The sequence below is a fragment of the Pangasianodon hypophthalmus genome, chromosome 16 (genome assembly GCF_027358585.1).
Source record: "Pangasianodon hypophthalmus isolate fPanHyp1 chromosome 16, fPanHyp1.pri, whole genome shotgun sequence".
In the NCBI taxonomy this organism is placed as follows: Eukaryota; Metazoa; Chordata; class Actinopteri; order Siluriformes; family Pangasiidae; genus Pangasianodon; species Pangasianodon hypophthalmus.
The window spans coordinates 13,058,681-13,073,222 of record NC_069725.1 but is presented as its reverse complement, the minus strand read 5'-3'; the positions used below and the strand labels follow the sequence as shown (position 1 = coordinate 13,073,222).

General features: G+C 37.7%; 1 protein-coding gene across 5 annotated transcripts in view; it reads left to right on the top strand.

The window, feature by feature from the left end:
• myt1b (myelin transcription factor 1b) overlaps window positions 1-12,973 on the top strand; it is a 33,537-nt gene extending 20,564 nt beyond the window's left edge. For 3 of the 5 annotated variants that reach the window (XM_034312114.2, XM_034312111.2, XM_026921362.3), the window contains 13 exons: window positions 861-1,078; window positions 1,177-1,367; window positions 2,406-2,657; window positions 3,064-3,218; window positions 3,405-3,467; window positions 3,894-3,962; window positions 4,266-4,328; window positions 4,652-4,735; window positions 5,281-5,502; window positions 5,715-5,806; window positions 5,890-5,993; window positions 7,520-7,663; window positions 7,946-12,973. In XM_034312114.2, the coding sequence (XP_034168005.1) occupies window positions 861-1,078; window positions 1,177-1,367; window positions 2,406-2,657; window positions 3,064-3,218; window positions 3,405-3,467; window positions 3,894-3,962; window positions 4,266-4,328; window positions 4,652-4,735; window positions 5,281-5,502; window positions 5,715-5,806; window positions 5,890-5,993; window positions 7,520-7,663; window positions 7,946-8,089 (1,801 nt within the window). In that variant the 3' untranslated portion in view covers window positions 8,090-12,973. The remainder of the gene's footprint in view (window positions 1-860; window positions 1,079-1,176; window positions 1,368-2,405; window positions 2,658-3,063; window positions 3,219-3,404; window positions 3,468-3,893; window positions 3,963-4,265; window positions 4,329-4,651; window positions 4,736-5,280; window positions 5,503-5,714; window positions 5,807-5,889; window positions 5,994-7,519; window positions 7,664-7,945) is intronic. The other 2 variants (XM_034312112.2, XM_034312115.2) reach the window with 2 other exon arrangements.
• Window positions 12,974-14,542: the final 1,569 nt, after the last annotated feature.

Sequence of the window (14,542 nt, the reverse complement as noted above, 5' to 3'; positions counted from 1 at the left end):
GAATAAGTCAACTGAAAATATTTGTGACGTTTTTGTTCACTCTACATATTTAAATAGTTTAGCATTCTGTGAGCTCTGAGAATCTCGGATGTCAGTTTTATAAGTCAGTAACTAAAAACGGTCTCTGATTAAATATTTATGCAATGTTTTCCCTATGTAATTACTATTTTGTAACTTTTTGTTTGATCGGTGATATTAATAGTGATTAAACTATAATAAAAGTTAAGAAACCCCAGGATGGCAGTGGACATACAAATTATTACAATGACACAATACAGAATTCTTTCACTGTCTAAGACACACACATACACACACACACACACACACACACATCATGTTAGAGGAATTTTTTTTTTTTTTGCCCTAAAAGATAATTTAGGATCAAGACTCACTGGACTCAAGGAAGACCATTATAAAGCTCATGAATTCCATGCTCTACAAAATGCAAATGTGGCCAGAGATGATAAGACACTGTTTAATCCTACTGTTTTACTCTTTTGTCTGTTTTTATGAATTTTAAATTTGTGCATAAGAAAGCCTGAAAAGAAGTGCCAGAACTGAAAAAAATGCCTGGATATTAAAAAAAAATTAAATATGTACCTCAGGTAGAAATCTTGTTGTTCATAATTGATTAGTCACATTTTCTTTTACTAGCTTTTTGCAATTGTGATATTTTGAAAAAGGCTTGTATGGAAATATGTCTTTACATATTGTATGGAAATATGTCTTTAGCTATTAAAAAAAATCATAAAGGAAACTTTAAAGGATACCTTATATGTTATTTTATTACCTGCATTAATCACACTTGTTCTCTCTCTCTCTCTTTCTCTCTCTCTCTCTCTCTCTCTCTCTCTCTCTAGACCCATGTGTTTTGTGAAGCAGCTCGAGATGCCACAGTGTGGCAGCTATAGGGCAGCCAGCATGGTTCCCAACACACCCCGTGCTAACCTGGCTAAAGAGCTGGAGAAGTACTCGAAGGTGTCCTTTGATTATGCAAGCTTTGATGTGCAAGTGTTCGGCAAACGTATGCTTGCCCCACAGATACCCACTAGTGAAAGCTCACCCAAAGTTTTCAAATGTAAGTAAAAGCAAGTCACAAGTCTGAGTAAAGCTTATCCAAAATATAGACAGTGTGGTAAGAAATGGCATTAATTTGTCTCCCCTGTTTTTCCACAGCCAAACCTTCATTCCCAAGGACTTCTCCCCCAAGTCCCAGCATGCAAAGCACCTATGGAAAAAGCTCGTGTGGAGCCCATGATTACTCCCATGATGCTGAGGCTGCACACATGGCCGCTACAGCCATTCTAAACCTGTCTACTCGGTGCTGGGAAAGGCCTGAGAACCTCAGCACCAAACACCAGGATAAGGTACAGGTCACACACATTGATTTCAAACCTATTGCAGCAACATGAATGTCAATACTGTAAATCTGCAGAGAAAACTCAGTACTACACTGACATTCAGAAAAGAACTGAATTAGTTTGTCCTAAAGCTTTTCAAACGCAATTTCACGTCAATGGGGCAGAAGTGCAAAGTTGTGTGAATGTGTTACATTGTGTGGCTATGGGAAAATTGGCCTTCAGTATAAAGCAGTTTCATAAATATATCATGAGCTGGAGTGAAATGCTTCCCGATGCCAACTGCTGTTGAGGCCTAGTTGCATCACCACTCCTCTTCTTATTTTATTTATTCTTCTTTCCCTTCTTTTTTGCTATGCTTTGCTGTTATTGCATTAACAGCAGAATTAAGTGTTAAGTTTTCCATGGATAGCCCAGAAGCACATGTGCTTGGCTCTTCTGTTTATTATTCCCACTGGTCTAATGAGAGGATGAAGGCGGTTCAATGATTTTGTATAGTCAGAAAGACTATGTGAAAGACTATGTAATGTGACTCTCCAAATACTTTTCCCTTTATCCACATCCATCAGCTCCTCTCACTCTCTCTCTTTCCCTCCACACTTGAGGAGTTTATACTGTAGTTCTGGCTCTGATATTGTAGTGTATATATCTTTTTTAAGCTTTCTGCCTCCTAAATAGAGTGACTACTTCATCATTTTTGTTGATTTACTGCCACGTTTTTAGTGGTGGAGGATAAAAGGGGAAGATTAATGGGCTGAGAAGCCTAGTGGCCTGACTCTAATCAGAGCACTGCCGTGCCGGGATCAGCTGGCTTTCTTGTTCTTCACCCCAACACTCAGCACTGTTCATACACACTTAGCTCACAACACACTGGATGGGGCTGTACAATGATGTTTTCTCATGAAAACAATTAATTATTTTTTTTTAAATGAACAGCATATAGATTAGGAACAGTACTTTATGCAGTCTAATATTTATTTTATTAACTCTACAAAAGTAGTAACCAGGGACACTTTATCATAAGGTTATTGTGTAACCTTGTTTTAGAACATGGAGATCGAGGTGGATGAGAATGGCACTCTAGACTTAAGTATGAAGAAGCCCATAAAGAAAGAGGGAGGCCCACTGAGCACAAGCCCAGGCATGCGCTCCCCTGCCCTCTCTTCATCATCCTCATCATCCGGGCACCATGGCAACACAGCCATCTCACCCCACTTACAGGCCTACAAGCAGGAGGAGTGGGAGGGGCCTCTGGATTACACCAAACCTAATCGGCAAAGGGAGGAGGAGCTAGAGGAGGTAAGATTTCAAGCTTTTAGGACACAATCAAGGACCAGACTAGTTTTCTCTAGTCACTAGACAATTAAATATCACTTAACAGTGATAAAACAGAACTGTCTGTTTACCTTGTCTACTAAATGTAGACATGTAGGACATGTAATTATTTTCATTGCTTAGTACAGCAATACACAGTTAAAACATAATATACAAGATTTTTACTTGAAAACAATTAACATAACAAGGAATTGATCTTTAAAGGAAATTCAAAGTAAATCATCTAAAGTAAGTAAATGATTGTACTCACATCTAGCCTTTGTTTTGGGTGGATTTTTGTCTCTTCAAAAGGGCGAGCTCTCAGTTTTGTTTTGTTTTTTTAAATGTATTAATTGTGTGTGTGTGTGTGTGTGTGTGTGTTTGTCTGAAGATGGATCATACTGCCCAGTCTTTTGTCTCCTCTGATGCTGAGGACTGTGACACAGCACAGGAGTGCCCGGAGGACAGGAAGTATCCTGGAGAGGTCACAACCCCCAGCTTCAAAGTCAAGTTCCAGCCCAGGGAGTGCAAGAAAGAGCTCCTTATGTGAGTGTCTTCAGCCACAGACTCACATATTTTACATTTCTGCTGATTTAATTAGACTCGTATAGGGTTGCAAGTTGCTGCAAGGTCATTTGTCTTTACTGTTATTTTTATGCCTGTTTTTGTCTACTAAGCATACATTCTAAATTTTCTGTACTCAGACTTGCTCTTCTGTTCTACTCTGTGTAGGTGTCCCACTCCTGGTTGTGATGGCAGTGGCCATATCACTGGAAACTATGCATCCCACCGCAGGTAGGGTGCTGGGAGGAGCCCATGTTTCCTACGCTCCTGCTTCCTGCTTCCTCTACCGCGTAGCAAGGCTGCTTAGAACTTCCTGATCTTGTGCAAAATTTATATTCTAATGACTGAGGGCTGTTTAGTTGGCAATTTGATACTACACCCAGTAGCATTGTCCCTCGCCCTAACCTTCTCTGATTTCTGATGAATTCGTAATCATGTGACCATGCTGGCTCAAGCACTGTGTGTTAGCTTGAGTAGAAATTTTTTACCTGTACTTAAACCCACAAAACAATCACCACTTAGTGTGAGGAAAATACATATTTAGCCTTTTCTTGCCTCTTTCCTGCCTGGTTTCTGTTTCTGGTACTGATGTGGGATGTTCTGGGTTCTTTCTCTCTTTCTCCTCTCCTTTTTTTCTTCCCCCTTTCTGTGTCTCAGTCTGTCTGGGTGCCCTCTTGCTGATAAGAGTCTTCGTTCCCTCATGGCAGCACATGCAACTGAACTCAAGTATGTGTTATAGCTCTGTTTGCTTTATTTCTCTATGCTACACTACCATATACTTTTTTTACAGGTTTTTCAAGTTGCTGTTATAATAACTTCTGATCCAACTTACCCCTGCTTCTTCTATAAAATGTCACAACTACATGTTTGCATGCAAATGTCTGTTTTATCACAAGCATTGTCATTTTAGCAGTCTTTCATATATGACTAAATGTTTGTGCTAACAGTGCTCATCTTTGTGCTGTTATTATCCAGTGCTAATCATAGTGCCCTCTTGATAATGTTTGTCCATTGCTCTTACTCATCCAGGTGCCCAACCCCAGGATGTGATGGATCTGGCCACATCACTGGTAACTACGCCTCACACCGAAGGTATGGCTAATCCAACTCCTCATATACTCATCCTCAAACACACATTTTCTTTTACACTAATATATACATAAACATTGCAGGACAGAGAAGCTCAGAGTGAGACAGTGTAGTTGTAGTTAGGACTCATACACTCTCATACACACTAATCATACACAATATGGAGATGAGACCCTTCCCTATTGCTGTTGAATGGGTAATGAAAATTAAGCTACTGACTCTACCTGTACTGTTATTTGAATTTGGCCTGTCTTATCTTGGCCAGTATTTGGCTGGTGTTGCTTTCTGCCTCCTCTCTTAATGGGCTTCACACTTTCTGTTTTCAGTTTGTCTGGGTGTCCTCGTGCCAAGAAAGGTGGAATCAAAACAACACCTACCAAGGAAGACAAAGAAGACTCTGAACTCTTAAAGTTCGTACCACATAGAAAGATTTTTACAATACTATACTATTGTATTGTCTCAGTTATGGAACAGTGTTGTAGCTGGACCTTTAATACCTTCATTGGAGAGATAAATATCACCCACGTTCAAATTATTCCTGGTCACAGACTTTTTAACTGACAGTCATTTCACTGTAGTGCACTACAGCTTAATGTAGTTCAGAAAGCTTTCTCAAACAGAACCTGGCTCTTCCAGTATCACAACAGTGAATACACATGGTTTACACCTACACTTTTTTTGCTTCTATAACATTAATTTGTATGGAAACTAAGGTTTTAGTGGTCAAGAGTGCAAATGAATATTAAAAATTGTGATCATGGTTCATGACTATGCAATTAACTGAAGTGTTCATTATTACAATTAAAGATACAGAGTTACTTTATGATAAGAATGATATTTCTGATTAAATATGTTGCTGTTAACCTTTCAGTCCCTTCCATTTTGTCTCCATTTTTTCCATCCTCCCTCAATATTCTCTTTCTTATTGTCTATCTCAAAATTTGTCCCCTCCCAGGTGCCCAGTACCAGGCTGTGACAGTCTGGGTCATATCAGTGGGAAGTATGCCACCCACCGCAGTGCATATGGGTGCCCACTGGCTGCACGGCGCCAGAAGGAAGGCATGCTGAATGGCACACCTTTCTCCTGGAAGGCCTTCAAGACGGAGGGGCCCACCTGTCCCACACCAGGCTGTGATGGATCAGGCCATGCCAACGGCAGCTTCCTTACTCATCGCAGGTATAGTCCTACACAGATATTCTGAAAAAGGGCTGCTAGTTGGGGATAGCATGAGACCATGTGGAACCTGTTATTTCATAGAATATTTTTAGGTATTTGCATTTTAGACATTTAGACAACTTTTATGAGCAGATGCAAACAGCTCTTTTTATGTGAGGGATTTTTATTCCATCTACTGAATTTTTCATCATTTGTTGTCCTTTGATCTCCAGTCTCTCCGGCTGTCCCCGCGCCTCACTGGCTAAGAAGAAAGCCAAGTTTCCTGGGGAGGACTACATGAATACCAAGTTTAAGGCCAGCGATGGTGAGAGCAGTATATTTATTCATTGTCCTTTTCAGGTCAGTTACTTTTCATATATTCTAATTTATGTATTCTGTTTTTTTTAGTGCTAGATAATGATGAAGACATTAAGCAACTCAATAAAGAAATCAGTGACCTCAGTGAGTCCAACAACGAAATGGAAGCCGATATGGTCAACCTCCAAACACAGGTTAGCTATTAATCATATTAATGGTCTAAAAAAACGACCCATCCTGTTGGATCATGTGTGTGGAATGGGATTAATTTTGTGGTTAATTTAAAGCTACAGTATGCAGGATATTTTTGGTTAAAATGAAAGCATTCTTGAGTCAGGGGAGAAAAATATATATGCTAAAACATGATATTCCAGAGCTGCTGTGAGTTGCCCTGGTAATCCTGGTAAGAGCAATTTACAGTAATTCAGTCAGGACTGTTGGGTTCAGATTGGCACACCTGATTGGTACACCATCACAACTATGTGCTACGTCATCATGCCTGAAATAAGTACAGCCAAAGAGCTACCCTCACATTTCTGGTATGACTTAACACACAGCCATAGGCATCCCTTCAACTGTCCTTGAGCTAGATTTCTCACAATAATCAAACTCACTGACAGAAATTGGTAGAGGTAGTGCACTGACAGATCACAACAGAGAGAAGCATTTCTTCTTCACTGAGCTTTAGCCAGTGTGCTAATATTAGATTTGTAGCTTGCTAATTTTGGCTTTGTGCTGTGTTCTTATCTTAGACAGTGGAACTGGGCAATTGGGTTGGTAATTCATAAACACAGCACTGCGAGTACACAATAAAGCAGAAAAGACCTAACCTTAGCACGCTAGCTAAAAGACTAGCTCTTGCTAAAGGAGAGAAGTTTTGTTCTTTCATCTAGTACTTAGTAATGACAGTCACGTTAATGCGTACAATAAAATTTTTATTCTCCACTTGAGACTTAGAAGCAAATATAATTGTAATTATTCCACATATGATCAGTTTAAAAATAATTACACCATGTCCCTTATGTTAGATTAGTGATACCACACTGAATAGTAAGTATGTCAGTACACCAATGGTGTCAATACTATTTAGATAAATTAGCATGCACAACATGGTTTGGGACTCAGCTTCTCTCAGCTTTAAGATTTGTGCAGTGGAAAAGCACACAGCATAACCCAAGTTACAAACCTTCTTTCACTATAGTATTTTTCAACCTGTAGCTTTAAAAAAAAACAGTAAAAAAAAAAAAAAAAAAAAAAAAAAGGATTGCTGATGCTCAGTAAAACTTACAGCTAATTTCCTTATAAAACTGCACAAATTGTACCTGAGACTACTATTTTTTTTTTAAGTGAAAGATCATCACACCTAATATTGACTTTGTTTCATTTATTACTGATTACTGCTCTTTATCATATTTTTTTAAAATGTAGAAACATTTAGTTTCATTATTTTTGAAGGCATCTTTGCTCTACAGCATTTCTTTGCATGTGTATGTGTATGTGTATATATATATATATATATATATATATATATATATATATATGTGTTGGGCCAACATTTACCCAACAGATTGGCAAGACAAGGTGGATTTAAAGGTTTAAAGGTGGATGAAAGTCTTTTGATCATGGTGGCCCAATGTTGGCCCAACAGAATTGAATTTGTATTTGTGTCACTTAGTGGTAATACAATTTATTTTTACCATTTTACCATTTTTAAACTCAGATCTCATCCATGGAGAGAAACCTGAAAAACATTGAGCAGGAGAATAAGATCATTGAGGAGCAGAATGAAGCACTGTTTATGGAGCTGTCAGGACTCAGTCAAGCTCTGATACGCAGCCTGGCCAATATCCGTCTGCCCCATATGGTGAGTTTTTACACACACACACACACACACACACTCACACACAGCACAATTTTTTTAGCAGTGTTACTCTGTGTAACGCTAAATGGCTGTAATGTTTACTTGATTATCATTCATTGTTTAGTGAACTCAAAATGCCAGCACTTCCAGTAAATATGGCTCATTGTCACAAATTCCCACCCATATTGATGAATAATAAACCACACACAAACATACACATTCACATATGAATTCACACACACACAAACTGTTTTGCATCATTGGCTCCAATTTCCTCTCTCACAGCAGGAACCAATCACAGAGCAGAATTTTGAAAACTATGTGAGTACTCTGACTGACATGTACACCAATAAAGACTGCTACCAGAACCCCGAGAACAAGGCCCTGCTGGAGACCATCAACCAGGCAGTGAAAGGCATTAAGGTGTGACGTGAGGCATCGCCCACTAGAGGCATAGAAGAGAAATGATGTGTGTAGATGCAAAGAAAGTACATGCAAATGGTACACACAAAAATGGGCATTCAGCTGTTTTTGAATAATAACAGCCTTCATCCCAGGGAGCATTCTGTGACAAGAGAAAAGAGAAATATGTATATAACATATTCGTTCCAAAATCCACAAACACTGCTGGATTGGAAGCAGAGGATGAAAAGACCACAACCAAATCCTTCTGTTTGGCCAGAGGGGAAAAAAAAGAGAAGCTTGTTTTTGCTTATTTTTACCACACAATTAAAGGAGTGTTGCATGTCATTGAGAGTGAAGCTGAGGATGAAGAAGAGAATGTGTACTTCAGCATTAAGAAGAGCCAACTCTTTGGATGAAATTGTCTTTGTATTGTGTATGTGGGACTACTGGCCCTTTATCACAGCAGATGCAGCACTTCCTGTAGTGACTCACCACAGCTTCAGGTCATTGAGGTCCATTGTACCTGTTCGCCACAAGCTCATGTGCACGCTCTACTCACAGAGAGAACACAATGTGGGTCTTTAAGCTGTGTATTATTCATATCAGATACCATCTGGTTAACACTACAGTGTAAACGTCAAACCACACGCCTCCAAATTTCAGCCATTATATTTATAAATATATATTTTATTATTAGTTCTAGATAAACGGTTAGATTTTAATACTTTAAATACCTGTAGATTGCAGAAGCACTAGTTCCTTTTCATTCATTTGCATTATTTATGCTAGAGTAATATAATGTATTGCTACTCAGTTAAATCCAGTCATATCTGTTATATTTATCAACAATGAATTGCACTTCTTTTCAATTAACAGTTTATAGGTTTCATTGTCAATGTTTTATAAATTATTAACATTAATTTATGTTATGTATTCTTCTTTTAATATATGTAACATTCATTTATTTATGTATTTATATTTTTCATGTTTTTATTGTTTACTTTTTTATTTATTTGAACTCACCTCCTGCATTGAAAAAAAAACTAATATGAAACAATGCAACATACCCCTTCCATCTTAAAATGAACACAAATATAAAATAATAAGAAAAACTTTTAAAACTATTTTCCGTTTTTTTTATACCTGATTTTCTTTTGACAATAGATTTTTAAAACTTTTTTTAAGTGAAAATATTTTGAACTGACAAGGTTTTTTATAATTAAATAAGGCTGTCATTTTCTTTTCCATTATAGATATTTTTTCCAAAATCCTGAGAGATCCAAAACTTATGGAGAAGTATAATGTGTATTTATTATTTATTTTATATTTATGAACTAATGAACTGTGATACGATTGTACTGTATATTTATTTTGTAATGTTTCTGTGTGTATTATGAAAGAGTCTTAGTAGTCTCGTACTTAAATAAAGACAGAAAAGTCACACTTGGACAAAAACAAGGTTCTTCAAAATGCCAGCAACACTTTCCATGGGAATGTAAAGACAACAAAAAGCAATTCTTTGGAACTCAGAGCTTCCTGTGAGTTTAAACATGAAAAGTATCGTAAAAGGAAGTACAATTTTCTGGAATCTCTTTTACTGTGTTTTACAACTTCAAGCTCATGGTTTTGCCAATGATGCTCGGTCTGTCCAGAATGGCTCTTAAATGATGACGACTGATGATGGTTTTTCCTCAGTTGGTCTGTACATTTAGGTACTGAGATATATGTTGAACTAGGATGGAAAGAGGGGTATTTATTGGTAAAATTTGATCAGATGTATTAAGAGAAACCTTTGATCCACAATGTCTTTACTCAGCTAGTGTCAGATGAGCATACACCCACGTAGCCTTATTCTTGATTTTATTTTTTTATTTTAAAAATGCAAAAAGTGCCACTAACCAACACTTTTTTTCTTAACTCCTCCCATTCAGCAACCACACAATTCTTGAGTCACATGATGTAAGATGTGTGGTAATTGTTACAGTTGCCTTTATTTTCTTGCCAATATGGCCATGACTACACTATATATACATTCTGTATTAAAAAAAGACAAAACAATTATATAGAGAATATAAAAACGTACATATATTTTTCCAGTGTAATTGTTAACACTTACTCTTATTGTAGCTTATCAAAGAAATATCTTTTGAAAAAAAAAAACTGTGACTATTACTACCAATAGGAAAAAAAAACTAATGACCCATTTTACTGTGGTGGCAGGATACAATGTGTTTTATAATTTACATAGGTACATTTTTAAATCTGAAAATGTTAGGGTTGTTTGTAAAATTTCCTATTTTTTGAGGTGTATTAGGTCCATGGTGGTTGGGCTTCTCTATGTATGTCATGCTCATGGGACAGTGGTGTAATGGTAGTCAATTCTTTACCCATCTTGGCATTACATTGGGTCTGTGAAGACTCATCATAGCCTGTGAAGACTTATCATAGTGTGCTGAAAAGGTGGTGGTCCTTCCCCTAGTATTGTGTGGTGTTGTGTCAGTTCTGGTGGGAGCAGCCTTGTTTAGTTATTTGTCTCCAATGCTAAATGTGATAAAGAAAGCAGTGTGATTGTTGTTAGCGAGTTGTGAAATGAACATTGTGCCTCCTTATATCACCAGAATTTTACGTCTCCACCTATATGCAGTAGAAATAGGCATGTTGCTCATTAGGTGTTATAAAGGTGAGATTATGCAGAGATGGTGTGTGCCCTTTTAAAAATATTGTTAAGTACCAGTTGAAAACTTACCAGTTGAAAACCAAAAGATTTGAAATACGAAAGAAAGATTCATTTTAGCTAATGGACATCTATCCATCACACCAAAAAGAATTGGACAAAAATGTGTATGTCTTTTATGTTTGTTGATGTCCACTGCAATACTGTCTATGATGTGTAGGATTAACTTTAATTCAGTATTGAGGATCTGTTTCAACAGGCTTCAATTTGAGCATTTAAAAGGGTGAGGTCATGAAGTTAGAGCAGCTAATCTAAACAGTTTGGATCGAGCTCTGGACCTGAATTGAATATAAGGGGGGAAAACAAGGTAGAGGTTAAGCATTTTTATTTGTCATTGATATGCTGCTCGACTTCTCTCACTCTTTTACTGAGAGAATGGAAGAGATGTCAGTTGCATAAATTTATGTCCATTTTGTATAATGGCCCTGGCCTTATCCTCTCCTTCTCTGTAACCTTTTCCCGGGAAAGATGTGGCATTGCATTTCAATGTGAAATTGCTCACTACTGTTCTGCTTCAACAGAATATTAGTTGAGAACTTGGGGAATTGAGGTACTCTTGTAATCTTTTTTGCTGTAGTACCAGCTCATCTTTAAGAGGCAGAAGTGAAGCTTGATATTCCCAGTGCTAGGATCCCGATGCTCTGCTTTTTCAGTAATAAACCACTTTCAGTTGAACACGTTAACTTATTATCAAGAAATCACAAGAACTGGTGCATACGATTGTCATGCCTGGGATAAGGAATTCTAGCCCTAAGAAATTAATGGAATCTAATGGAATCTTTATTGAACATTCTGATATCTGCTTATTACTACTGACATACCATAAAGCATGTATGAGTTAACATACACTACATGCTGTTTAATCAACGTGGTCTCGCATTTGCAAATTCATAAATATTTTTTAATATGAATTAACTCAGTTATATATTTTCTTACCATTCACATGACAGTCATGTAACCAGCTTTCTAAATGTTTTATTGTTTATGAATGGTAAATTTGATCAAGTTTCATAATGTAGCCTGTTTTCTGAATCATTAAGCCATCTCATTAAGCCAAGTGTAGCACTATAATTGTGTTTCCCCATTCAAAGCTCACAGAATTGAATGACCTGGATAACAGATAGAGTATTGAACATGAGATAGAGTAACCACATCAAACTAAACAGTATAAGTAAAATACTAGTCTTCAAGGACTTCTTGGAGTTGGATTAGCATTAAAAGATAGTAGGCCACAATGTCCATGGTCATGGGTTCTAAATACATACTGAGTAGGAAGGCATGTTTGATAGAATGTTTCCCATTAAGCTGATGTAACCAAAATGGCCCTCTATTTGTAGGCGCCATCTTATCCTACAGCTCTGTGGTGTTCTCATGTGTGCCTTTTCTTACTTCACTTAGCTGCAGGAAAAGGTGTGTTTACATTTTGAATAATAAGTTTAATCAACACTCAGGGTGCCATTTTTTCAGGGTCTGAGAGGCATTGGAGACATAAGTACTGCAAGTTACTTTAAACTGTCACCATTTATGTATTTTTTTTCTTTTACATGAAAAAAACATAATATATCTACAAATATTCTTCCCAAAAACACTTCAGAAACTGTGACACAAATTCATGCTGTTAACTACACTTGGTTATTGATTGGTTATTTAGGGAATTGAGGGAATTGTCAAAGGTGAAGCAGTTGTGCACAGGGCATTGTTTTGACTGCAGTAGGAGTCTGTACATTTGTAATAAAGGAACTGTGTTGTATTAATTAAACAATATTTTCCAAAAATGACAAAAAAAAATTGCTTGTGACGTTATCTACAGCCAAAGCTTGTCCTCCTGAGTCCTTTCTACAGAGATGAAGTATTTTTGCTGGTGATTTTGTAGACGTTGGTACTTCCAAAATAATAAGCAGTTCCTTGCATATAGATTGTATAGATTTTCGTCACATTTCTTTGCGAACATGTTTTGTAGAGTGGGACAGGCTGTGGCTGTGGCACTTTCACAGCTTCAATTGGAATGTGTGTAGCTGGGTTTGGATTGTGACTGTGTTTGTGTACTCTTGTATCTGTGCTCCTCCATATTAATGTTACAGGAACAGCAATGTCTTTTGTTGTGGAAACATCTTTTAATTTGTTCATTCCAGTGTTATCTATGGACAACTTGAATAAAGTGGACAAAACAGTGACCTTTCTAAATGTGAATTTTTTAAATCTCTGTGTGTGTGTGTGTGTGTCCTAATTGGTGTCCTGAGCCCTGCTGTCCTCCTCTAAGTTCATACTTTGATGCCCCTTTGGGCTAAGGTTGGTGCATTAAAGGTGCTACAGTCTTGATGTGGCCGATTTTCCAGACCATTAAGTTACGTTGATGTCAGAGCATCCACAAATGTTTTTGTGAACAGCCTGACATACTGTGCACCATATGGAGACTTCAAAGCAAGAGAAAGCACAGTGAATATGAGTTTTCATTTTTTGAGGGACTTCATGAAAAGTTAAGGTGAGGTGAAGTTAGATATTACTGTTTTATGCTGTTTAGCTTCTCTTCAACTCAACCTCAGTTCTTAGCAAATGCTTTTAATATTTGTTAGGTCATTTGACGTTTCGTAAGATTACTTTTACAAATGGATTTGTAGTTGGCTTTGACATTGAGTGCCATTGACTTAGTTGGCTGTGTTTATTATGATGTAACTAAGCTATCTAGAGGCATCTGTCATGTATATACACTCACTGAGCACTTTATTAGGAACACTATACTAATACTGGATAGGGCCTTCCTTTGCTCTCAAAACAGCCTCAATTTTCATGGCATGGATTCCATAAGATGTTGGAAACATTCTTTTGAGATTATGGTCTGTGTTGACATGATTGCATCATGCGATTACTTTAGATTTTTCAAGTGTACTTTCATGCTACAAATCTCCTGTTATACCATATCCCAAGGTGTTCTATTGGATTCAGATCCAGTGACAGGGAAGCCCACTGAAGAACATTGAACTCATTGTCATGTTCATGAATCCAGTTTGAGATGACTTCTGCTTTGTGACGTGGTGCATTATCATGCTGGAAGTAGCCATTAGAAGATTGGAAATTGTGGCCATGAAGGGATGCACATGGTCAACAACAATACTCAAATAGGCTGTGGCATTGAAGCAATTATGGTATTAACGGGCCCAAGTGTGCCAAGAAAACATTCCCCACACCATTACACCACCTCCACCAGCCTGGACTGTTGACACAAGGCAGGTTGGGTCCATGGATTCATGCTGTTGGTGCCAAATTCTGACCCTACCATCTGTGTGTCTCAGCAGAAATCGAGATTCATCAGACCAGGCTTCGTTTTTCCAGTCTTCAACTGTCCAATTTTGGTGAGCATGTGCCCACTGCTGACTCAGCTTTCTGTTCTTGGCTGACAGAAGTGGAACCCAACATGGTCTTCTGCTGTTGTAAGCCATCCGCCTCCAACAGCAATGTGTTGTGTATTCTGAAATGCTTTTCTGCTCACCACAGAGTACAGAGTGGCTATCTGAGTGACTAGCCTTTCTGTCAGCTTGAACCAGTCTGGCCATTCTCCACTGATCTCTCTCATCAACAAAGTGTTTCTGTCCACAGAACTGCTGCTCACTGGATGTTTTTTCTTTATTGCACCATTCTGAGTAAACTTTAGAGACTGTTGTGCATGAAAATCCCAGATCAGCAGTTTTAGAAATACTCAAACCAACCTGTCTGGCATCAACAATCATGCCATTGTGAAAAATCAC